The 27,953-nt window shown below is 39.0% G+C and overlaps 1 protein-coding gene across 20 annotated transcripts in view; it reads right to left on the reverse strand.

Moving 5' to 3' along the window:
* Positions 1–27,953, reverse strand: part of LOC101746048 (fasciclin-3) — an 88,327-nt gene that overhangs the window by 14,716 nt on the left and 45,658 nt on the right. For 7 of the 20 annotated variants that reach the window (XM_062675465.1, XM_062675462.1, XM_062675464.1 and 4 more), the window contains exons 3-9: positions 5,452–5,548; positions 5,228–5,309; positions 4,558–4,681; positions 3,722–3,844; positions 2,692–2,883; positions 1,973–2,163; positions 1,294–1,435 (exon numbers count right to left, since the gene is read on the reverse strand). In XM_062675465.1, the coding sequence (XP_062531449.1) occupies positions 1,294–1,435; positions 1,973–2,163; positions 2,692–2,883; positions 3,722–3,844; positions 4,558–4,681; positions 5,228–5,309; positions 5,452–5,548 (951 nt within the window). Of the gene's footprint in view, positions 1–658; positions 698–1,293; positions 1,436–1,972; positions 2,164–2,691; positions 2,884–3,721; positions 3,845–4,557; positions 4,682–5,227; positions 5,310–5,451; positions 5,549–13,679; positions 13,896–27,953 lie in introns of those variants that run through there. The other 13 variants (XM_012690211.4, XM_021347850.3, XM_012690216.4 and 10 more) reach the window with 4 other exon arrangements.

The following is a 27,953-nucleotide window of genomic DNA, read 5'->3' on the forward strand; positions in this document are numbered from 1 at the left end:
ATAATGAATATCCTGCCTAGTGACATACTGGTCAAACCTTTCTACCTCAATTATCCACAAAATAAGACCAAAATTGGTTATTATGTCTGATTGATTGGCCAAAAGGATGTGGTCTGTACAGTACCCGGCGATAAATGTTGCACCTCGACGACCTTTTCAAAGAGCCAATCGCCTAATTTTGGCTTCGTAAAACATTATTTGTGTCGCAAGAACCACGAACAGTCCTGTATCTATAGGACCACAAGCTATTGCACTTAAACAAACTGACAAACAGGGATAACGCTCGAAGAAAGCCGAAAATAGCCGATTGTGTTTGCAAAGACGATGTGCAATATTTATTGTCGGGTACTGTACAATCAATGCTTTTACAATATTGTATTTTAGACACAAATGTTACTCAAAAATTTAATTTTTAACTAAGGCACCATTATTACAAGTTAGAAATGCTGAATTGACGAAACAACAGTTCACATAACTTCATTTTTGTGGCTCCCATAAAAAATATAGGACCCAATAAAATAGCTTTCTCATTAGGGAAAAACAACAAATTCTGTCCACTTAAATAAAAATATTTCTTCGAAAATTCAAATGAATTTAAATAAATCATTCTTGCAACACCAAGCTCCTAAACTACCATTCAGTGACTTCAATTTCTTACCATATAATTGTAACAATAAAGCCGAGTTCACAGTAGACGCTGTCGACAATAAACCCCTTATGGGCATAATTTGGCATAGTCAAGTTTTATTTCAGTAAAATTCTGCTGAGATGCGAGTTTGATAATCAGACGTATAGTGCTGCCTCGCTCATTGTGACTGCTTTGCGGCAGAAATAGGCAGGACGGTGCTACCTACCCAAGTAGGCATTCAAACCCTCTATCAGAAAATTACCGCATACCACTATAATACTCAGAGAACGCTGCTGTTCATTCTTAGTCATCTTCCGACATCCACGGAGAGAGGAAGACGTAGTGGACTGTATATCTTTATCCGGATGTGAATGTTCGTGTATATAAAGACCATTGCTTAGCCATGACTACCTTTTATAGCCGTAATTTCCTCGCTTTTCACTTAAACCCCCTCTCCCCCTCTAATTGTTGGTAATTGCTAATTCAATACTATCTACTGGACAGTAACGTTAGCAAAGTGATCAATATGAGCCAAATCATATTAACGTGGAAGCATAGTAAAAAATTCAAGATATGCAGCGGAGACTTAGATCCCCTCGACGTGGGGAGGTAGACATTCAGTCCAGATGGGCTCTGAGTGTGGCAGCAAGACGTGATGCACTTACCAGCAGGCTCGTCCATAGTGCTCATTCGGAGTGTGAACTCCTCCCTCCCAAGGTCGTTGAAGACTTGAAGGTAATACGTTCTCTCAACGTCCTCTTTGGTGATGCGAGCGAGATGGAGGCTCACATTGTAGTGTCCATTGCCCTGGTTAAGGAGAATTTTTGTAAGCCTTTATTATTCCACTTCGTTCTTTACTCTTGAAGCTTTCGTTTCTTAGCTTCAAAGCTTTGAACCGATTTCATTTAAATTTGGTATAGAAATAGTTTGAGCTCTACGAGAGAATAAGGTTATCAGTTCATCCTATTTCTGGGTATCCGTCCACGCCAGTAAAACTGCAGGCGGAAAGCTAGCCTCGATTAGTTTACCTTTCTTAAATCATGAAACGGAATCTTCATACCGTTAAACTCCTAGTTGTCCTCACTCCACTTCACGGTCACCTCAATCAGTGTTAAACAGTCACTGAACCAACGTCAAGATGTGGATGCTGCCACCCACCTTGAGCTATGAAGTCAAAGCTTCAAAGTCTAACGATTAAAGTAGAGTTTGCAAGTGTTTGTTTTAATAAACTTTGTGGCTTTGCTTTCATTCTGGGCGAGGGAGGACGTTATAGCGGTCCAGGATCTGACCACTAAGCACCAGGAGGAAGACTTGGGACACTTTTACTAACAGAACAATACGCACCAAATGAAGAGGCTCCAAGGCCGTGATGGCTCCGTTGTCAGTGGAATGTGGGGCGGTTATCCTGATGTCGCCCACCATCCACACCGCAGTGGGAGGGGGGTTGGAGCGGACGGTCACGTTCAGCTTCCCTTCAGCTCCGAGCTTCAGTCCGAAGACGGTGATAGGACCGGATTCAAGGCGCTTGGGTGGATCTGCGGGGGTACACCAACGCTTTATTAAAACCAAAAATTATCAAGAGGTTTTTAATAGCACAGACAGATAAACAATAAGCTCACCTGTTTGTGGTTACCGTAGCCTACGGACATCAGGTTGAAAGTTTCAATAGTACACTAGCAAAGATTTCCCGATCTTTAAAACCGAAGATATCATTGCTTCGTTGCAGAAATAGAGAAGTTGGCGATACCCACCCTTGCGGGCCCATAAAACTCTCTAACAACAGTCTTCGAAGTCGATGCAGGATTATACTAATTATCATCTAGTATCCTAGCTCCTCCTAGATCTCGTGGACGATCTCCAACACGATGGACCGACCTCATAAAATCTGTGACTCACTCCAACATAAACGATTGCTCTCACTCTGCGAAACACCGTGCCACATGGCGTCGCATCGCGAGAGCATCGGTATCGCAGGATTCGACTGATAGATGACCACGACCACTTTGTCAAGAGTGTACGACTAGGAAGAAGAATCCTAGCTCCCAAGAATCCAATACACTTACAATGCACAATAAGTTGTCTCTTCGCTTCTCTGGGCTGGTCCAAGGCCTCGTGTTCCGCCCGGCAGGCCAGCATTCGGTTGTTGTCGTCAGCCCTGATGGTCCTCGTGATGTTCTGGCTGACGGTCTGCAGGTCGGAGCCTGGCTCGTCGGTGACAACTGGCTGATGGACCCCTTCAAGCAGTTGCTCGTCATCTGGAAGTTAAACGATAAAACGACTTCAAATCCGTGAAAAATACATCAAGATTTCGAATATCAAATATCTTTAACAAAGATATTGACGTCGGCTGACATCAAATCCAGTGCTCGTGCCTCCAAACTCTGTTAACTACTTACCGTAGTCCATAGACATCTACAACGTAAATGCCGCCACCTACCTTGAGACCTGACTTATACCGTGTCGGCTTAACAGTACAGTGGCTGCCCCGCCCTTCAAGCCGAAACGCATTACTGCTTCACAGCAGAAATAGGCAGGGTGGTGGTACCTACTCTCGCGGACTCACAAAACGTCCTACCACCAAATTACAATTTTGTGAGTTTGATTTTCATTACACGATTCCTTCCTTCCTTTATTCCTTCATTGTGGAATCAAACGTGAACATTTATTAAGTACGTGTATTTCAGTAGAAAAACTGGTACCCGCCTGCGGGATTCGAACACCGTTGCATCGCTCAACACGAATGCACCGGACGTCTTATCCTTTAGGCCACGACGAGTTAAGTCGAAGGATTAAGTGTTTTATTTAGATATCCTACTGGTCGATTCTTGTATAAACAATTTTCTGCATATTGTCTGTCACTGTTGGTTACGTAAATCAAAGAAACTATTATTTTATATACATATACGGAGTGTTTTCCGTTTGTCCTATTATTAATTTCGACGACGAGCATACGGCCCATCGGATGGTGAGTGGTTACCGTCGCCCATGCACTTCAGCAATGCCAGGGGCAGAGCCAAGCCGCTGCCTACCGTAACTGCACGTATATTGGCAAAAGCAAATTTCCAGTTACACGTTTGTCGTTTTCAATCTTACCTAAGAACCACAGGATCTTGGCGGCCGGTCTGCCGTTCGGTACAACGCACTGCGCCGAGAATATGTCCTCGTCTTTGAACTGAGGCTGGGGGGGAGAGATCAGGTGCGGGTCTCCGGGGGCCCCTGTAATGCAATCGTCACATATTCCAGAACGTCCGCAAATGATTATTATAACTCTTATAACTAAAACTTAATCTTACATTACTCGTCTTTTTAGATGTTAAATTATGCCATTTTGAAAATCGGTGCGAATGATTACTGTCCTGTAGAAATAGGCAAAACAGTGATGCCTGATCGTGAGGTTTTAAAATACGTTGTATCAACAGCAATTGCCGGCAATCGCATTACGCTGGAGTAATTTTTGTTTTTTATGTATTGCATTGATGGGTGGACGAGCTCACGGCTTGCCTTATGTTAAGTAGTTACCGGCGCCCATAGACATCTACAACGTAAATACCGCCACCCACCTTGTGATATGAGTTGTACAGTTATGCGTTGCCCCACCCTTCAGACCGAAACGCATTACTGCTTCACGGCAGAAATAGGCAGGGTGGTGGTACCTACCCGCGCGGACTCACAAGAGGTCCTACCACCGGTAATTACGCAAATTATAATTTTGCGAGTTAAATTGTTATTACACGATGTTATTCCTTCACCGTGGAAGTCAATCGAGAAGATTTCCTAAGTACGTATTTCATTAGAAAAATTGGTACCCGCCTGCGAGATTCGAACACCGGTGCATCGCTAGATACGAATGCACCGGACGCCTTATTATGACGAAAAATCATGATACATAAGGATTATTTGTAAAGCGTGTTTAGTAATCTCAAACTGACTGGCGACAAGCAGCCTCATGGTGCCGGTGACCTCGATGTTGCTGGACTGTGGCGGCAGGACGCAGGTGACATTGCCGTTCCAGTCTTCCCTGATGTTCTTGATGTGCGCGCCACATTCTCCGGTCTGCGGACGACAGACATGTGTATTATCAATAGGGCATGAGTCTCCGCATCACCGGATTTTCTCCGTGGGTCGCGATCCGGTGGTAGATTCAGCGAAGCACTGCTCTTGCTAGGGCTAGTGTTAACAAACTCTTTCAGTTCGAGCCCGTGAGCCCACCTATGGGCGTAGCTGGAATAGCCTCTTAGGCTACCAGCGTATAGGTAGAGAAAAAAAAGGCTCCGCAGATAGATGTTGCTTAGGCCGGTGGTAATAAGGTCGTAAGACATGAGGTCATAGGTCCAATCAGGTATACAAAGAAACGCATGCTAGACATGATGCCATCCCGCCCCCTCCGTCGTATTCTTCAATTCTGACGGTCGTGACCTCTCTTCTGAATCACTTTCTCGCACACGATTTATGAAGCATATGAAACAAAATTTAGATTGAGGCGTCAGCAATTATGGCCGTAATCCTATCGTTGGTTGAAAAATTGGTTGATCGAGGAAAATTTCACTATTAAACTTTGGTTTGGTTTCCTTTACTACACACACACACACAAACACTTACTGTGAGTCCTTGTCCGGAGTACACGACGTCGCCTTCCTGGTTACCAGGTATCAGCCTGTACGAAGTGGTGCCGACGATCATTCTGTAACCACAAGATACATAGGGTCATCGCATATCCCGTGTCACTATAGAAGATTCTGAGAGCTGCAGGAGTGGATGAGATCCGAGACAAGTTTCGGTCTAAGAACAATATGGCGCTAATGTCGCCTCAATAGAACACTTACCGACAGGAGTCTATCTGATACGGCACTTTGCAGAGAACGATGAGTTCGTCGCCGATCCGACGGACAGCTTTGATGGGGGTGATCTCCACATTTTGACCTGGAACAGAGAGGAAACAATTAAGAATCATTACGCAGACTTCCGGAAAAGCCGTCGTACGCTAGAGCGAACGATATTAACACGGTTTCTTTAGTCGTCATCCAGATACAGAACTCGAATTGGCTGGTTTAGGGCATATTGTGAGTGAGGTATAGTCCTGCCTGATTCTGGAAGTAGCATCCTTCATCGTTTCAAGGATGAGACGAATTGTTCGGCAGCTGGTACTTTAACATTAGGCATCACAAATATTTAATTTTAAGCCCCGGCGACTTATCACCGGATCGCTAACCAACCTGTGCAATAAAGAGAAACAAGTGTTTAGTGCCCGTGAAACCCGGGATCTGCTTCACGCAGTTGAGTCGTCATTACGTCTATGTGAAACTATTGATATAATGCTTTTAATCCACTAATTTTGCCTAGCACGAACTGGCTGGAACTGGATCCCGCCGGTTCACAGCGGTCCCTTACTCCGGGGACTCATTGAAAGCTTTGTTCTGTTCCCTAAATTAGTTCGAGAAGCTTCTAAGTAACGAGATAACTACAAAAGCTAATGCGTCTGTCGCTGTCCGAAGACCGTTTTCGCCAAAAATACTAGTAGCATACATAACATATATTTTTTAAGATGATACAGATCCGTATTTTAGTTTCAGTGTATTATTTTTTGTATCATTGTTTTACCTATTTGTAAATTTCATTTATTCTTCTTGACTATCTTACTCACGCGTTGTGTTAGCAATGGAAACTTATTTGGTTTTTGTCAACCTATCTTTAGTTTCCGTGTATACATTGTGTTAGTTTCTCATATAAATAAACAATGGCTGAGAAAGTTAAATATAATTACAATTGTAAAATAATAATAACATGACACCCGACAAAGAAAGGGAAAAGCGATTTGTTAAAAACGTCTCCGAATGCAACACAAGAGGATGCAAGAGGATTGGGGTCTCGTCTGAGGAAAGTATTTTAAATAATTGACTGTTGTTAAGAGAAGCCAAACAAAATTGATTGAATAAGCGGGCGTTACACTGAGTGATCAATGTTATCTTTAGAATAAAGAAATACATTGAGCGAACTGTTCTAGAAAGTTTAACTATTACATTTTAAGTTTAAAGTTCTTCACTCAAAATTGAACTGTCGGAAATCAATAGAGATAAATAAAATAAAATCGTCCGTTTGTAATTTCGATATAATACCTTTTCTTGAGACGGATCATTTTCAAATTTGGGGTCAAAAACGAGTTATTTGATTTAATTCTCATAACCTTAATGTTACCGTAATTGACATGACAACAGACCCGTGGTCCTATAACTATATATTCCTAAACACCATTAAATTAGGAGTTCTACATTAAAAACTACCCCAAATCTCATACGTATCACTGGTTCGTAATTAAAAATCTAACTTGTTTGCTATTTTTCCAGTAAAGCGTGTTGAAATTCGGCAATATTATTTAATCAGTATATAATACAATAATAAAGGAAAACTAACCAGTTATTAGAAGCTTATCAAAAACAAATAAGTTCGATTTCTAAGCTTTAAAAAAAGTTCCTATTTAAATTGTCATCCGTGTTGGCGTTATCAAATGCGTAAAAGGAAAAATATAAATGATTAATATATAATATTATCAATAAATGAGTGATTGACTTCATTATGATGAAGCACTTTTAATTTTGAACATGCCTGATTACAAAAAAATGGAAAATTAGAGAAAATTTAAATTAATGAAATCGTTACTTTTTTGGCCGCAAAATTGAAAACGACCCAGACGCGTTGAACACTTTTTGGTAGAGGAAAATCTTATGGGTTCGCGTCATCGACACACTAATGTTACGTATACATGTATAACACACCATATATAACCGACCATGTATTGTGCGCGTTACACTTTTTAACTCACAATATTTCGTTATGACAAAAACTAAACAATTTTTTTGTCAGTTTTTATCAGCCCGTACAAAGATAAAATTAATTCCCAAAATATTTTCAGTGATATCGTCGGCCGTCTGTGCTTCTGTATTACAAATATTAAAGATCCAACTAGCTTGACGACTATTTACTACATCATAGGTCACGGGCTATCCATTTATAGCGTTATTTATGGAGCGTAAGAAGTGAGAGTTGACGTGTGGAAATAAATTGAACATTTAGGATGTTTATGAACCTTACCGTGTATTGTTCATAGACCTATATAGTAGTATTGTTTGTTGACTGACAGTGACATCTAGTGACAGCTGCGTGTTCTGTTATTCCGATCGCACCCGAAAACTCCCGATGATTCCCGAGTGCGACTTGGTGTGCTAATGTTGCACGCTACAACATCTAATGCAATAAAAAAAGACTCCAGTCAAATATCTAATCAAGTAATGCGCTTATCAACTCCCCCGAGCATCGAAACGATCTTGCAAAGCTATGAACCGTTCGTTATTATTTTCTGTCTACCCCAATTTGTAGGGTCGTAATGGTATGTCATGTAAATGACAAGGATTCTAATAATTTTACTAAGCAGCCGGTGTTGATACGCTGAGTCAACTGTGGAAGACATTTACATCGAAACATGAGTTCCAAGACTCAACATCAGCATAATTCTCTTGCCTCTTCTAATTTACTTAGGAGTTTTCGGCTTTCCCCGATCATTTCTTGCGGATCTTCGCATCCCTCCACCTGGCCGGGGGTGTCTCACATTACGAAGACTCAATTACCATTAAATAATCAGTCTTTTATCTAGAACGCATAATTTCTGGGCAGCTAATTGAAGCTAATAAAGGATTTTTTACTCTAAATCTTACACATTAACCATTCGTCTATTAGAGAGACCGGGATACGACCGCAATCGCTGACAAATTGCTCAACCGCCTCAGGGGTGTGCTATCCTAAACTGATTTTATTGAGTGCTCAATAACGCGGGGCTCTACCAAACAATTACGAGCCCCTGTATTGAGGGATGATTTTGTAATAGTGTTATGTTGGTGCGTGCCGCGCCCGTACGGACTGGTACCATGAAACAAGTATAATCTGGTAGCTTACAGAAAACTGAGAACTGTTATTTCAGACTAAGCATAAAAGTCTCGGTGTAGTAGTAGAGAAGTATATCCATATCAGATTACAGAGAGAGAGAGAGAGAGAATAAACTTTATCTAGCTCTGACGTCACGTGAGAAGAGAGAGAGATGTGTCACAAGCCAACGCTTGGGCCGATCGTGTCTCTCTATCGCTTGTTCCGCACTCTCGCTCGCACGCTCAAGCTAGGGCGGAACGTGACAATTTTTCATGCGTGCAGCCTCGTCGATTTATAAGACAAAAAAGCAATCAATATGCAGATATATTTGTACAATAGGCGGTCTTGTCGCTAAAAGCGATCTCTTTCAGACAACTGTTTTATTTACGGAAATTCTGAAAATGATAAAGATACAGCAGGTATGTTGCGGTGTACATATTAATAATACATTATTAAACAAAATACATAAATATACAATAAATAGATATATACCGTTTACATATGATATGAAATCACTACTATATGATTTATAGTATACGAAATATAGCATAGATTACCGTTTTTTAAATATTATTTTAGAAATTTTATGACCTGGTAACTAAGACCTTTAAGTCATGTCTTATTTTAATTTATATTCTTATTTTTATGGATAATGATAATATGGTCTGAAATTAAATGCAATGAAGATGATTAATTTGAGACATTAATCGACTGGGATGAAATTAAATGAAATGATATGGGATGAAATATAATCTCAGTACAAATGGTGGTCAATTACTGAGATTTTTTCAGTGGATTTTTTGGTAGATCCCGAGAAGTTACGTCCAGCGGCTTTGTTTAATTTTCCCACATTTGTGCACTTTCACAGATGTTCAACAGTTAATAAACCACCGTCATACCACACATATAAACATGAAGAAACACTAAATAGGCAAAATAAAACAAATCACACAACTTCACTCCGCGCGTTCCCGCCAAAAAATCTATATTACGTTTTTTAAATCTTTATTTTTATACACAGAACCACTCATTGGGTTTAAACTTATGTTAACAAATTCGAGTCAAAAAGTTATTTTACGTAAAAACGGACATAGAGAATTTTCAGATTTATATAAACAATTTTCATTAGTATCTACGGGTAGGTACCACCACCCTGCCTATTTCTGCCGTGAAGCAGTAATGCGTTTCGATTTGAAAGGTGGGGCAGTCGTTATTACTATGCTGAGACCTTAGAACTTATATCTCAAGGTGGGTGGTGGTGTTTACGTTGTAGAGGTCTAAAGGCTACGGTAACAACTCAACACCAGGTGGGCTGTGAGCTCGTCCACCCATTTATGCAATAAGAAAACAATAAAAAATATATTTCGTAGGGTATTCAAAAAAATCACAAAAAAAAGATTTTGTTTTTTGTATATTAAAAAAAAAGTAACAAGATATGCGAATAGGCCACTTGCAGTGTCGAGTGTCTATTGTGATAACGAGGGGGAATATCCCTTTATTTGGCGGTTTTATGGTCACCCTATTCATAACGTTTTTATACTATTTCGTTGAGTGCTATAATTTTGATGGAGTTATATATATTTTTTTTTAATTTTCAAACAGAGTCATTGTCTTTTTTTAGCCTACGATACAGATACAGCATGCTTCTTTAGTTATTGTCACTTTGCGTATCGATTCAAAATATTTAAAATGTTTTGGAAGTTCACGTACCTACTGCGCAATGTATTATAAATTATTTTATTTGTTAAATAGTAAGCTCTGAGCTTCTCGTCGCTACCTCGCAGTGGTGAAACTGCCATCTCTACCAAATACCAGTTACGTCCTCTACCATTTTTTTTTTTATTGCCCTTGTAGGCAGACGAGCATACGGCCCACCTGATGGTGAGTGGTTACCGTCGCCCATGGACTTCAGCAATGCCAGGGGCAGAGCCAAGCCGCTGCCTACCGCTTAATAGTCTCCTCAAGCCTCGTTTGAAGAAGGACATGTCATAGCGCTCGGGAAACACCGTGGAGGGGAGTTCATTCCAAAGCCGGATGGTACGTGGCAAAAAAGACCTCTGGAAACGCACTGTCGATGAACGCAGCGGTTCCAGATAATATGAATGAACTCTACTCCGATGGCGGGAGGTGCGATGATAAAAAGGAGATGAGGGGATCATCTCAAACTATTCCTCAGAGCACTCCCATGAAATATACAGTATAAAATAAAGAGGGAACAAATTAAAAACAGTATAACAGTTATTTATATAACGTTTATTAGTTGCTTAATAAAATTACAAATACAAAATATTCGGGAAACCAATTCGTGGACACTTATTGTAGTGTAGGCATTAACTAGCTCGTGGAACTGACTTTTTACTACTTTTTTCAAGGCGAGTGCACGTCTCATCTGATGGTGAATTGTCAGCATCGCTCATGGATGGCTTGTGGTTTTATTTGTAATCCCGCGGACGCAGCCAAAGCTGTTATCTATTGCTCTTTTCAAACCTAGATTAAATGCTCCTCAGATGCGATAGCACTCCAGAAACACCGTCATCATTCTTGAGACCTAATATTCGCGAATATACTCAAAGCTCACTGGTGCTAAGTGATTTCCCGAGCGCATAGTCGCCTCAACGTAAATGCTCCACTCAGATAGACATGAGTTCGACAGCTTCGTTTGTATAACGGCTTCACCACCTTTCAGACCATAAGGCATGACTTTGAAGATCGGGGCAGCCGTTGTAATTATACGGAGACCTTAGAACTCATATCTCAAGGTGGGTGGCGGCATTTACATTATAGATGTCTATGGGCTGCGGTAACCACTTAACTCCAGGTGTGCTGTGAGCTCGTCCACACATCTATGCAATAAAAAATAAAAATAAAAAATCCTTCAGCATAAAAGTCTGTCCGTATACCCTGTGAAGTATTGGTACCCGCCTGCGGAATTCGAATCTAGGTAAAGTAACTTGGCACCAGGCGTCTTTACGTCACGTTTTCAAAGCATCTGTTTCATTATTACAACTGGATCTGAGTTGCTGCCTTATCTATTTACTCATACGCATACACTCACTCATGCTCAGACTCATTACACACAGAGGGTACATTAATACACTCATCTCGATATTTTAAGCTCACTTAATGTCACTTTTATGCAATCCATGAATTTCAGTTAAATTTTTGTCTAATAATTTTCTATTTTTGTGTATCTGAAGCAAGTAAAGCTGTTGTATTCTTTGCACGAGGAGCACTGCTGCTTGAGATACAGGCTTTATTACCCAGTTTAAGCACAGATGCAAGTTGTGTTCCTCCTTCTAGGTTAACAATAAAAAAAGAAAAAAAATGCTGCAATTGATATCATGGCGTCTACCGAATGTATTCCTTGCCCAGTTATGACTCCATCTCCTGTTTCATTAGTTGCACCTTATTTCTAGCGAGGGTCACCAATTCGGCATGCGTCACAATTTCGCAGATTCTCAATCGAATTTTGGCTATTTCTTCCGGGGGCATTTGGCAAACCACATCAGCCATGCTACTGAAGAACGCGTGGACCGGACTGTTGCCCTTATCCCTTATCCGGCTCAAGATAACTTCGTTCTCCTCTTTATACGTGCTTAATTCTTCCGAAAGACTATGGTCTCTTCTTTTTTCTGGTCTTACGCTATGAGCTGCCGCCGGTTGCTGTGTCAAGAGATCTTCGAAGCATTGCGTTGAAGTAGACGATGCTGGACTTGAACAAACTATATGCACGGGCGTTTGCTCTTCTTCGTAAGTTTCTAGATTGCTGCTGGGGTTCGTGCAAGCATCGACAGCGTCGCTGGTTCTACAGGACTCGCCCTCGCCTTCGTCACAACTAGAATCAATGAACTTCAGTCTTTCGTCGTCATATTTCGAAAACGATGTGGCGCAGCCGGACTTCTTCTTGTTTTTGTTCTTTTTGTAGTTGTCGCGTATGTTACGCCATTTATTTTTACATTCCTCGGCTGTAACAAAGTTTGGATATGTTTATACTTTTAAGGCCCTTATGGGCAGACGAGAATTTAGCTCATCTCATGGTGAGTGGTTATACCAGGGGCATAGCCAAACCGCTGCCTACCGCTAGGGACTCTTTGCAAGCCTCGTTTGGAGAAAGGCATGTCATCGCGCTCAGGAGACACCGTGGACGGGAACTCATTTCAAAGCCGGATGGTACGTGGTAAAAAAGATCTCTGGAAACGCACTGTCGATGAACACAGTGGTCCCAGATAATTTGGATGAGCTGTGTTCTGATGCGAACGCTGGAAGTGCGATGGTAAAAGGGAGACGAAGGATCAAGTCGAACAATTTCTCAGACCTCTCAGGACGACTTTGGACGGTTCGATTCTCAGTTATAGAGACATGACACCTAAGTTTCGGGGAGGATGAATTATGCGGTAAGCAGACTTGGCTTCTTCACAATACGCCCGCCCTTCATAAATAATTACGCAAACTTATTATATTTTTCTTACATTTTATGAAGCGATCACTGAAGATGTATGCCTTTCCTCTGTTATAGTTAGATTAGACTCTTACTTTTATGTCATGAATTAGTGACGAGATAATGGATGCATTACGATACGGAGAATAAGATTAATTATTTTAATTGTTATTTTTGTTTCACAAGACAATGGCAGCAGTAATGTAGTGGCCTCATTAATTTGCCTAATTACTGCACTAATATCTCTTAAGTAAATACGTAACTGTATGTCAAATGTATTGACGCATTTCTACCATTAAGGAACAGCATCGAATTGCCGAAGTGTAAGCTGCAGGAGTTATAAATATGCGTAATTACTGGGCGTATTGTGGGCCTAAATGGGAAAGCATCACTGGCCTGCCCATTTTTTGCCTAGAAGCTGTCAGACAATCCGGTTTGATCCCGGACAGGGGTAGCAGTTATACAAATAAAAGGCAGACTTCTATCTTACGTTTCGAGGTAGCGGCATTTAGGTAGTGTCTTTATTGTGATACAATAAAGAATAAGAATATGTTGTGAAAGGTGTTGTCAAGACGAATGTAGTTGAAACAGTCTCGTGTTTGAAACGACACGTTTAAACCCCTCTCCCCGCCCCGCGCCGCCTCAGAAAAAATCCCAGTACGCGGCAAGCCGTGCACAAAATCCACAACAATTACTCACGTTTTTTATTTAAACTCTTCGCTATCTCCTTCCAACAATTCTCCTTTAAGATCAGACTTTTGTGTTTTTTATCTTTGTTTCTGTATAGTGTCGGATGAGAACGAATTAATTCCAATAGATTGTCTTCGAAGGAATTCATGGTGACGCGGTGACGCGCGACGCTGCGACCGAACGGACCGCGTGTGTGTGCGGTGGCGCGCCGCGTTGCGTGTGCGGAGTGCGGACCGCCCGCCGCGCACCTCTCCGCCGCGCCGCGCCGCCGCCGCGATAACGACGCGACAATGGAACTTTCTAGATAATATCTTTTTCCAATCCAATGTCCAACACGTGTTTATTTAAACTAGTGGTCGAAATTCGACCATAATTAATTTAAACTATAAGTTCGAACATTATTATAGTTCTATTTTCACATTTCCATAATCATCATTTTTATACTAATAATTATTGTTCTATAATCACAGATTTTGTCATGATTGCACTATAGACAAATAATAGTTAAAGACACACAATATTAATCAATTCTGAATTTGATCAAATATTGATAAACAATATACAAAAGAGTATAAATACGTGTATGTGTGTGTCAAACACATGGTAGTGTGTGTAATGTTTTTTTATTGATTCAATGTATTGTTTATGCATAATTTTAAAAAAATATTAGCATTCTGCACTACTTCTCTATAGTCTCTATAAGTGTGGAAAACATACTCCTCCGTCCGCGCAATTTTCGTAAAAAGGGGTAAATCATTTTTGCTTCACGTATTAATTTTAAAAATTCCATTTTTAGTGGGTTTTTTTCACCACAATATAAAGCTCTTGCGATGTAGTTACTTACCGAAATGTTGTTTTAAAATGTAGTCATTACGTAAATGTACATGTTAGAAATGTTAAATATTTAATGTACCTATTCTGTGGTTGTAACTAGCTGCGGTCGTGGATTCAGCTCATTTCGTTATCATTTTATTTCATATTATCATTTTTCATTTAAATAAAGTTTTCATCTATATACATATGTATATATAAAAATGAATTGCTGTTCGTTAGTCTCGCTAAAACTAGAGAACGGCTGGACCGATTGGGCTAATTTTGGTCTTGAATTATTTGTCGAAGCTAAAAGGTAGATAAATATGAAAATGGTCGGAATTAAATAAAAATAACTATTTTGTTTTTACCTTGATGTGTCCCTCGTCGGACGGATTCCTTTTGTTTGTTTTAAATTTATTTTATACAAAAGTTTAGGTATTTTATTTATCGATTAAGGCACTACGAAGTCTGCCGGGTCAGCTAGTTATAATTAAAATAACACTTGACCTAAAGGTCTTAGTTATCAGGTCATAAAAACACTTAAAAAAAAATCGCGGTCATGGAATTTGCACACGCACAAAAGACCCAAACATACAAAGAAACAATTTTCTAACTATACTGTAATAACCAATGACCAGTGCCAACATGCTCAAAAAATTCCTAATTTCAATAGGTTGTTTGTTTTTAATATTCAAACACGTTTTTTTAGTCTTTAACCTACATAAATATATTATTATTTAATTTAGCTAAAAAACCAATCAGGTAATTTTAGCGGAGGCCATTATATTATCTAAAACAGCTAAATGAAGACCTCAAGGCTAATGAGACTTATTGTGACCAGTCGCTGAAAGGTTACTTATAATTAATGCTTTTTGGTAGAGACTTGAAGAAGAATCATTTTTCAATAATTTGTTCACAGTACGAATGGCGGGAATTTTTCTGGAACTCACGACTTTTAGACAAAGGACTAGTGATTGTGACTTTCGCAGATACTAGGCGGGAAAAAAGGCCAATAGGTATTGTACGTTTAAATTAGGTACATAGATATTACGAGTATAACAAAACACAAAGCATACTTTCGCGCCAAAAAACCGAATGTCAATAATAATTATGTCAAAATAAGTCAGTTTCAAGAGATTTTATGACCTGTGTGTGCTTATTGCGAGTTTTATAAAGTTTTCGATAGCGTAAAAGTCAACCCAATTTTGTATGAAGTTGGAACAGCGCCCCTAACAGAAAACGTAGGCAAACGATCCTATTCCATACAAATATGAGCTAACTTTTACGCTATCGAGAACGTTAAAAAACTCGCATAATGCACACTGGTAACTAAGACCTTTAGGTCAAGTCTTATTTTAATTTTAATGAAAACTTTTTTTATATGAAAAATGATAATAATATTATGAAATGAAATGAAGTTCATTAATATTAAACATGGCATGAAATGAAATGAGATGAGAGCAGATGGTATGAGATGAAATATCTCAGTAAAATGGTGGTCATTTACTGAAACTTTTTCAGTGGACTTTTTGGTGGATCCCGAGAAGTTACGTTCAGCAGCTTTGTTTCATTTTCCCACATTTGTGCACTTTCACAGATACTAAACAGTTAATAAACCACCTTTATTACACATTTAAACCTGAATAAATACTATATAGACATAATAAACCAAATCACACAACTTCACTCCTCGCGTTCCCGCCAAAAAGTCTCAAAATAAGTCATAAACGCGGCAACGGGTTTAATTCTTTTGCAAGTAGGTACCTACCTAATAATAATTTTGCTAATGGTTCACGCGGAATTCGCGGTTTATTTTGGCGCGAAATGGTGTTAAATCGATACAATGTATTGCGCGGACAAATTTTGCCAGCCCAATTCTTAACATATCACAATAATATTATAAAACTTTTTCTTCTCTTCTCTTAAATATGTGGAGATTTTATTAACATCGACCATAATGTTGCAGTTTTCGAATTAATTCCTTGTTTTCATAGCGACAGCGATGAGTTTTATGTGTGCTGAGCAAACCTACACAAAATCGCGTTTGACATAGTCATTGTTGCCCAACATTGTATTCAGTTCTCGTGCGTAAATAAATATTTGAATAGGCACCGTTTTTGATTAGACACAGAGCTGTCATTTCAATAGCCCCGTGATTATCTCTGCGCAAATAAGCACAGTAATAGTGAATTATTACGCAAAAATAATTGATTTTTTTTATTTACGACCAGAAGCGATTTTTAGATACAAATAGACGTTTTGCAGCGGTTTAGGGTACAATAAATCCTTTAATTTGAAGTTTAGTCTGGAGTAAATAAAACTGGAGGTTTCGCAACAACCTACGGTCATTTGGTAACGTGCGAACTTATTGTGGTACACTTCATTCACGGTTGCTTGCATAAGAGTTAGTGTATTGCGCAAACGAAGGCTCTGAGATAGTGGTCAATGAATGATAAAAAAATATGTAATTTTTTGTACGTTATTACAAAGTTAAGTTGTACACCGTGTGGATTACTATTATAATAAAAATCTTACGTTACGGACGTTTTTTTTCGGTTAGGGTACCCCTCCGCATCCTCCCATAAGGAACTTCGTTCCAAAAAAACACTAAGTTCAATAAAATCATAGCATATCTTTGTTAGTAATTAAAATTTTATGAATCTCTGGACGAATGTAGAAGTGGAAAATGTATTATATGTCTGATGAGGGGCTGATAATTGGACGCGGGGTTCTCATTTCAATGGGGCAGCGATAATCTCGGTGCAAATAACCGCAGAGCTGCCGCTGGGGATGGATTAATTGTTCGTGTGACAATGAAGTTTAAAAAAAAAGTACTAATCTCAACTATTTAATATTGAAATGGTTTAACTTGAGCAAATATAAGGTTATTACTTAACTTTTATGTATATACAGTCAAACCTGGATAAGCGAGAGTTCAAGGGAGCACTATCTCATTCTTGCTTAAAGAGGTTTCTCACTAAACCGAGTTTCTCGCTAATGCTCCCTCTGAGTTTCATTTTGCGATTTTCCAGATTCAAACGCATTCACTATTTTAAGTTTATCACTTAATGACAGTACTTTAATTTTCCGTTTTGACATGATGCAGAACAGAACTTTCCTTCGCAATTAATTAACGATAAACTGAGTAAGTCCGACAAACAGGACGGTACACAGGCACACGTGTCCATTCGAAAAGAATGCGATAAAATAACAACGTTATCTAGTTCCACGAAATAGAACAGGTTCAATATTGACGAGAAAACAATACAAAAACAATGTTAAGAAGTTCCACGAAAGTTAAGAATGGGTCATAAAATAGCAGATTTTAAATTTGTAATTTATTTTGTCATTTGTTCCTCCTAAATAATATAAATAAATAAAGCTTGACTGTCGCTTATAGAGGTATAGAAAAGTAGCAGTCTCACTTACGGAGGTCCATGAGGGAAAAACGACTCTCTCTTAGAGGTTTCTGTTTCTCGCTAATAGAGGTTTTAGGAGCTTAAAATGACGGGTCCTGGTTATTACTCTCACTTATAAAGTTTTCTCACTTATCCAGTTCTCACTTACCCAGGTTTGACTGTATATATATTAACATGACATAACATAAATTGAAAAAGATATATGAATAGTTGAGTGCTACATACGTTCACAGTGCCGCTGCCGTGTGCGTGAGAGAGAAAGGGATGCAAGACGGACTGGCGCCGTAACGCGTTACGTTAAGAAACGGTTTACCTTCACATAAGAAGTTATCATTTCAAAAAACCTAAGAGTTTTGGGAAAACCGTTTTAACCCGTTTTAGGGCTGAGCTTATTTTCACATATTTTGCAGAAATTGTTATAGAATTTTTGAAACAAAAGTACCTTATAAAAAGGTTTAACTTAAAAAGAATACTAAGTTCATAGTAAAATAATTTTAAATGATTATTGATAAATGTTATTAAATTCCGTACGGGCCGATAATTGAACTGAGCAATAGTCGGTATTCCGACTTTCCGCATTTTATACGCGTTAATAGAGTCGATGTATCGACGTTTCCGCTCAAAGGGTAATTATAACAATGAGATATTTGCTGCCTATAACTAGTCTTTTAAACACAAATTCCGCGTTGAGACTTCTTCGAACTAAAAACTAAATTTTCATGAACGTCGAGAGCCCCATAATATGCCATGAAAGTTTTAACCTTACAAACATTAATTAAATATACATACAAGCCCCAGAAATGATAATAGCCGCTGGTTTAGCAAATTTCAGGTCACTAACTCTTTGTTTGTGTGTGTGTTTGTGTGTGTGTGTGTGTGTGTGTGTGTGTGTGTGTGCGTGTGTGTGTGTGTGTGTTTGTGTGCGTGCGTGTGTGTTTGTGTGTCTTCTTCCGCTGTTCTAGCGAGGATGTGGCATAGATAATATAGCTGATATCCATAGCAACCAAGTTATAAGCTTCTATGTGTATAAAGAAAAGATATAAAAATAATACATCGAAATCCTTGTCGCCCTATACATGAGTATGAACACTTAACTAACGAGGGGTGCATATATTATAACACTTTTTTGTGTATTTATCCTGATTTTTATTGGTCGTCATTGTGTTTTTTTTTTGTCGCACTGAATATCTGATTGTAAGTGGTCAAAGCGCGCATCTGCGATCGCATTTTATTTGCAACTGTTCGAAGATTTGTTTGTTGTCACACGCCGAAATACAGGATGTTTGTCTTTAATTATTCAAAAACCAGGATCACACGTATTGAAAGCGCCTTTAAAATAATACGTGAAGCAAAAACTTTGTCGGTACCCCTTTTCAAGAAAATTGCGCGAACAGAGAAATATGAAATTTTCCACACTTATAGATAATATAGAAAAGAAGTGCAGAATGCTACTATTTTTTTTAATTGTGCATAAAAATACATTAAAACAATGAAAAAACAAAACATTACACACAGAACCATGTATTTGACACACGCAAATACATACTCTTTTGTTTATTATTTAAAGGCTGTGGTCAAATTGCAAATAGATTAATATTGTTTGACTTCAATATCTATAGTGTAGCCTAGGCTTCGATCAATAATAGTACTAGATTAAGGATCAGGAACAAAAATAAGACGCTCCAGTGGCCACGTTTGCAGCCACGAAAACATCTTCATTTCTTAGAAAAAAGTTTAATAATGTTAACGACTTCAGTTTATTATAAACCTTAAATCTTAAACACAAAGTTTAATTACCATTGCAAAATATATGTATTTAGGTCCTTTCGTCAGAAAAAGAATATTATGGAATAAATTTAAAATGTCACTTGAACATAAAAAGTCATCAGTACAAAAATATTTATTCTAAAATGATACTTAAAGCCTAATTTATAAGGTTAAAAATATTTGTTTAAAATTTCGTGCTTATTGTATTGTGGAACTAGATGTAGTTCTTGGTATTACATTTCAATGCTCAGAACACAGTAAGTATTGAAAGACATAGAGTTGCAGAATATACATATTTGTTTTAGGTTTGTTTTGTATGGTCGCAACTATTTTTGACAGATTCAAAAAAGTAGTAGATAATATTTTACATTGCCGCTATTACAACAAATAGGTAATAAAAAATAAAATTGAATAAAGTAAAAAAAATATGAAAGGAAACACGAAACATGTTTTCCACGTATTCTTTATACAGAAGTAATTAAAACAATAATGTAGGTTTAATTACCTTTAAACAGATTCAGTTTGTTATAAAGCTGTCTTTTAGAAGTCATTTTTATATGAGCGGTTTCTTTTTTACAAATATAATGTAATCTTATATCAATGAATTTTTCTATAATCAGTTTAATTTAGGCTTATTTTATGGCTGTGTTCGTTTCCCCCAGAAAACAAATCCTTTTCAGCATATACGCTTAAAATATTTACACATACATATAAAGTTTTTTTAATACTTTTTGCATTGATTTGCCACCACCATTGAACAATTCTAGAATTTTTATAAGGGTTCTATATTTCTTCTCCTCTTTCTTTCGCGACAATATATATCCATTGTGCACAGCGACAAGGGGCTACTAGGAAATCTACAAACAAAAATAACATTATAAAATAACAAAACTACTCTATGCATTCCCTGTCCAAGAATAGGTGATGTTTGTTACAATAGTTGGTGCCTTGTTGCAAACATTGGCCAAACAATTACAATATTCGTAAATTGTGTTTTATTTACAATATAATTGTGTTTATTATTTTATGAAAAACACTTAATAATATAAATTTACCAAAAAAAGATATTCCTTCCAAAACCTTGGTGTTACGGTGGTTTTTTACTCAGTTTTTGAACGCGCATTGCAGCGTTTTGACGTCTTAGTGTTGGCTATGATTGGACCATACTAATTTGAAATAAGACCACAAATTTATTTGTGGTCTTATTTTTCGGGCCGTTTTTGAAGCGCTAATCGCGAATCTAGTAGTATTATTGATCGAAGAGCCTAGGAGAAATTTGTTATTATAGAGGTCTGCGATAGTCTTTGACGATAGACTTTTAATAATGATCAAACTTATAATTTACATGAATTATAGTCGAATTTCGACTATCGAACGACCACTAGTATAGATAATAACATAGCTATAAAAACAATAAGCAAATGAAGTCGTCGCGGTCTAAAAGATAGACGTCCGGTGCATTCGTGTTGAGCGATGCAACGGTGTGCATGGGATTCGACCCAAGCGGGTACCAATTTTTCTAATGAAATACGTACTCAACAAATGTTCACCGTCGCACCGAGCAATATCACCCGCTCGGTGGAAGATCTTCCCTTTCTCGATAACTACCAAAGGTACCAACTTACTCGGTTTATATTCTTATTTTTTTTTTTTTATTGCTTAGATTGGTTGGACGAGCTCACATCCCACCCGGTGTTAAGTGGGTAATGGAGCCCATAGACATCTGAAACGCAAATGCGCCACCCACCCTGAGACATGTTCTAAGGCCTCTATAGTATAGTAAGGTCGAATCCCCACTAACTGAATTGTTTTTTTTTTCCTTCCTAAGCTGATGGTCTAAACTAGTCTAAAGAGACCACATCAGCGTAACCTTAACTAGTAGATGAGCTCACGGGGCTCAAACCTGACGACGTTGCTAACACGAACCCTAGCAAGAGCCGTGCTTCGCAGAATCTACCACCGGATCGGAAACGCGACCCACTGAGAAAATCCAGCGAAAAACTCAGTGGGCTGTGGCTGTGGGTTAATTTACTCGTCGAGCCCTTCGTCACAAGCGACGGGTTCGACAAGAACGATAACCGGACTGACGCTAGTGTTGTTCGTAAAAAAATATCCAATAATTTGGAACGAAGGGTTGCGGTCAAACGAGGTCTTTGGAATAATAAAAATCGGCTTAAGTTCGGTCGTCTGAGGGGGCGAGCGAGAAGAGCCCAGGGGCTATAATCCATTTTGTCTCTTCGACGTGTACGTATGTATGTATGTACAGAGCGTATTACATATTTATTGGAACTAGTACCGAAACGAGGCTCCGGTCAAAAAAGCGTTCGCTTTTGACACCACAGCGGTAAACAAATCGGGAAATGTACGTTTGTTCCATTGCGAGCAATGTATGATAAATTATAAGTCAAATGTCTTATAATGCATTATCTCTGCACCACCCTACGGTCGACTGGAAGAGAATAAGTCCGCCTGTGTACAAGTTTTGTTTTGTGCATAAAGTATAAATAAATAAATAAATAAATGTCGCGTCAGGTTCAACGGCCTCGAGCGAACGAGAGCTAGCTTTGTGTTACATTGCAGGCTCGCAAAATACGTTATAACTAATACCATAAGTTGTCATATTCAGTTTAGTATGTGAATAACGCCTGTGTATTGTGGGACAGATAGAAATACATACACAAAATTGTATTAACTCCGGATTTCAGGACTTATTATTTATTCGTAGGATTAGTAGAATTGTTTGTTTTTTATTTCAAGTAGTTTGAGATGTGTAGACGAAATTTTGGATGTTAAGCCGCCGCCACTGACTGAGACGTTACACCGGAGTTTAAAACTATGTTCATTGGCATCAACCAAACTGCTCAAGGCACTTTGACCTCTCTCTCTCTCTCTCTCTCTCTCTCTTTCTCAGACCTCGTTTGAAGAAGGATTATAAGAGAAAAAAAAATCGACTATTTACTCGTTATTTTAGTACCTGCCGTAGGATGTGACCACCGGCATCAGTCGCGCTTGCATAACTCAACCCCACCCTTCAACTTCTAGTACATGTAGCGACGTGTACCTTCACGGCTGACTGGCAGGGGGGTAGACAGAAGGATTGAACGAGCCCGTGAAATTGTCAGAAGCTCATTTCGGAGTCGACATGTCGGAATGAATTAAATGAGACACCCTAAATATGTAGATTTGGTTTTCATGCCATTTGTAAACTATGCGAACTGAATTTAACTGATTCTAAAATATATTTGCCATGGAGTTATCACTCATCTTGAGAAATGGGAGCTTTGTGCTAGATTTGCCGCTAGGGGCGCTGTTCCAACTCCATGCAAATTTGAGTTAACTTATACGCGAGCGAGAACGTTAAAAAACTCGCACTAAGCACAATGAAGTCGCTGTTTCCTCTAGGACCTGTCTCACTGGAAGTGCTTGTTTAGTGCTAATAGTAGGCTTTCTAAGTCATCTTCTATTAGCTCTGTAGGACTGCATCGCAACCAATAAACTGGGTCTTCCGCTTTACTTTGCAGAGACCGAACATTTTACGAAGAAAATAGTCACACTTTGTAGCAATAGATATGACTCTGATTAAAAAAGTTCTCCAAACAACAGACGTGAGCTTTACTCTGAATTTTATCAACATTAACAGCATTAAAACTTGCAAAGAATATACGGGCATAAGCTCCCCTTTTTCCAAATCGGTTGACAAACGTACCTAAATCACCCATAGACAATATACGGACCGGAAATGAAGGCTATATACAAGTGCACAGACCATAAACAAGGGGAGTTATGTAGCGAATTCAATGACTTCCGGTGTGTGCTGAGATGCGAGGGTCCAACTCCAGGGTCGGGCGAATGCAAGCGACACTCATTTGCTTTGTGCGTTTTTTTTAGCCGATTTAGAAAAAAATATGTTTTTTTAGAATTATTAGAAGTCATGATCTTAGATTAGAGTTATTAGATTTTTTCTAATGAAATACGTACTCAACAAATTTTCACGATTGATTTCCACGGTGAAGGAATAACATCGTGTAATAATAATCAAACCCAAAATTATAATTTGCGTAATTACTGGTGGTAGGACGTCTTGTGAGTCCGCGGGGGTAGGTACCACCACCCTGCCTATTTCTGCCGTGAAGCAGTAATGCGTTTCGGTTTGAAGGGTGGGGCAGCCGTTGTGACTATACTGAGACCTTAGAACTGATATCTCAAGGTGGGTGGCGCCATTACGTCGTAGATGTCTATGGGCTTCAGTAACTACTTAACACCAGGTGGGCTAAAAAAAAAAAAAAAAAATTTCGCCAGCAAAGATCTGGTAACGAACCGCCCAAATTAGGAATAGGATCTGTGATTATTTACAGGAACAGAACCAGAATAGCACATATCTATCACGAAGATACTAACTCCGACTGAGCATCGGATCGTTAGCTTTTAACACACTTTTATTAGCTTCATATATGTCACTATCCACTGCGCAGAGGACAGAAGGGAATGGAGGAACATAGTCCAAACAAAAACGTTCCGTTAAGGTCACAACCTTCAGCACTGACGACGCAAGGAGAAGGATATGAGTATGTTTGTATGTAACAAAATCTTTGGACATCGCCACCGACTCCTACACTTGAAGATCCGCAGACTTATCCAGCACCGATGATGATACAATAATTTTATAACTTCGCTCTAATATCCTGACCAGTTTCAACAGGATAAACGAAAAGATGAAATCAAAATCGTTAGTTCGGTTTGCTATTTAAGTGTTTTCGGTTTTATTGAGTTTATAACTGCTTGTTTTAGAGTGGTAATGAAGCAGAAATAGGCAGGGTGGTGGTACCTACCCGTGCGGACGCACAAGAGGTCCTACCACCAGTTATTATGCAAATCATAATTTTGCGGGTTTAATTTTATTACACGATGTTATTCCTTCACCGTGAAAGTCAATTGTGAACATTTGTTAAGTACGTGTATTTCATCATTAGAAAAATTGGTACCCGCCAGCGGGATTCGAACACCGGTGCATCGCTACATACGAATGCACCGGACGTCTTATCCTTTAGGCCACGACGACACCTGTGGCAAGTGGTGGAGGAGCTAATCCCAGCCACCCCACAGCCAAGTGTAGGTACTATATCGGCGTGGTACACACTCGTACTGTTATGTGTCATTAATTCAACCGACGTAACAAAAATCATACAAATATTTACTCGCGCAAACGTTTCTCGGAACTAATATCGTTTAGTATTCAATCGCGAGTGTCCATTGTGCTCCGTGTTTGTTTCCAATGTCTACAGAGAACGTACGTACGTTTGCCATTCAATGTATTGACGTATTGAATGGCAAAAGGCATGACATGGCATTTATTGGCATGTGGTGAGTCCTGACGTGTAAAACTTTTAATTTCCTAACTATTCTCTTGTAGCCTAAAGGGGTATTCCAGTTACGCGCGGACGGGTAAGTAAGCTCACGGGCTCACCCTAAAAGATTTTGTCAACATTGGCCCTAGCAAGAGCAATGTTTCGTTGCATCTAGCACCGGATCGGAATCGCGACACACCCAGGAGATCTGGCGAGAAACTCAATCAAGTCAAGTCTTTATACAACCTAATTTTGGACTAACATCTCATTTACGGCAATAATAGTTGATTAATGCTGACCTATATACGGAAAGCTATAAAAATTGCATTCTCGTATCGTCCTCGACAACGGAACGAACCGTAACAGTACTGTGACCGTGTTATACATAATTTGCATGTGTGTGCGTGCGCCGTTATCTTCCCGCTGAACACGCAATGGACAGTAAATAGCAGATTGGAAGAGGTTATTAAGGGTCTGTCCAGTTCAGAGGAAACCTAGCTTCTCTGGCTCGTTCGAACCGATCCTGCTACTTCAACATTAACATTAATATATATCTATCTCACTCCCACCCTAATAGCATCTTCCTTCTCATTTCTACCCCATGTTAGTGTTACGTTTCCCGGTCACTGTCTTCGCCGAACCCGTCGCTTGCGACGAAGGGCTCGACGGGCGAATTAACCCACAGACAGCCCACTGAGTTTCTCGGCGGATCTTCTCAGTGGGTCGCGTTTCCAATGCGGTGGTAGATTCTGCGAAGCACTGGTCTTGCTAGGGCCAGTGTTAGAACCACTCCGGCTTGAGCCCCGTGAGCTCACCTACATGCTAGGGTGAAGCTGAAATAGCCTCTCAAGGCTATCAACGTAGAAAAAAAAAGTTACCTTACGTGTTTAATTTGCTTTGCTATAACAAAGAGGGAATTAAAATCAAGTTTGCGTGAAGAAACCAACTGTTTTATTGGCCCGAATCGAATAGAGGATCCCACATATACCTACCTATATAGTATTATTTATTTATTTATTACGCTAACAATACACATCACAAGCTAAAAAGATACATAAAACATACAAGTAACTCTCACAACAAATATATTTCCGTTTCAAATAAATAAAGTTTTGTTCTTTCAACTAGGACAATCGATAAGACGATATCGATTTTACTATCGTTACGGTCTGGTTAATCGATTTAACATCCGATATTTTTTTTATTACTTAGGTGGGTGGACGAGCTCACAACCCACATGGTGTTAAGTGGTTACTAGAGTATAGTTGCAATGGCTAACCCTTCAAAGCCGAAACGCATTACTGCTTCACAGCAGAAATAGGCGGCGTGGTGGTACCTACCCGCGCGGTCTCACAAGAGTTACAGTTTTTATTCTTCTACGCTTCTATTATAACAATCCCGCGCAAGAGACGAAGCAGACCCGGACTGCGAAATACCTATGATAAAGATGGTTCCTAACGGGCGAAGAAATTCCGTTGCACAGCGAACACGGTCTCTAAATATTATAAAGCATTCAATTTGAGCGTAAAAGAAAATAAAAATCACAATAATAACATATCGAGAGGTGAAAATGGCATTTGGTTAAGCGACATTTCGTTTAATACGCGACATTTATTATTGCATTCAAAAAAGGAGGAGGTTCTCAATTCGACGGTAAGTTTTTTTTTTATGTTTGTTACCTCACAACTTTTGACTGGGTGAATCGATTTTGATGATTCTTTTTTATTAGAAAGCTGACGCTTTCCGTGTAGTCCCATTTCAATTTAGTCTAGTTCTGATAATGGTATCTGTGAGAAAACCATATAAGTCTTAAATTTGCATTAAGTACGTGCGCGACAAATAGATGAATAACTCAATAGCTCAATATCACGCCAACCGATTTCGATGATTATTGTTTTAGTGTATATTAATTTGTTTTGGAAGACCTTTTTTCTATTTAAAGTTGTTTTTTGTTAAAGCATGTCTATTCACAATTATATTATTCAAGTAGGTTTTTCTATAAAGACGTGTTTTTTTGTTTTTTTTAATACTATTACTTATTTGTTTATATTAAGTAGCATTATGTATCAAATTATATTTGGTATTAGCATCAACAGTTCGATGTTTTTAACTGAACTTCAATAAAGGCTACTCCATTCAAATAGCAGAAGAATTTTCAATTTTATTGTGATATTTTTCGCAAATTTTAAACTTCAAAATCTTCAAATGGCTACCCTATAAAGTTGCAACAATGTCCCTTAAACCAAACACCCTTCACCTGTCGATATGAAAAATCGAAATGACTTACCGTCAAACACTAAAGAAACGTTCTTAGCACGAATTACAATAAAAAGTGATCGCGCTGTTATAGTTAATGATCGCACGTCGTAACGTATTGTAACGAGATATTTGGATTACGTGTTCTGCGCCTCAATTACACCAGACAGAGGGCAATTAACGAATTAGTGCGTGCTCTTGAGACGAGGAATTGATGACATAGGCTTTAGCGTTCCCACGGTATTAAATATCAACCCACATCTATCCGACCTACATCTAGCCTCTAGTCCTATACTACACTACTACAGACACAGTCCTCTGCAGCTCTGTACTGATCCCGAGCTCTTCTCGTACACAAACAGACGCAGATCCAACCTAGATCTAGCCTCTAGTCCTATACTACACTACTACAGACACAGTCCTCTGCAGCTCTGTACTGATCCCGAGCTCTTCTCGTACACAAACAGACACAGATCCGACCTACATCTAGCCTCTAGTCCTATACTACACTACTACAGACACAGTCCTCTGCAGCTCTGTACTGATCCCGAGCTCTTCTCGTACACAAACAGATACAGATCCGACCTACATCTAGCCTCTAGTCCTATACTACACTACTACAGACACAGTCCTCTGCAGCTCTGTACTGATCCCGAGCTCTTCTCGTACACAAACAGACGCAG

This window comes from Bombyx mori, chromosome 23 (genome assembly GCF_030269925.1).
Source record: "Bombyx mori chromosome 23, ASM3026992v2".
Lineage (NCBI taxonomy): Eukaryota > Metazoa > Arthropoda > Insecta > Lepidoptera > Bombycidae > Bombyx > Bombyx mori.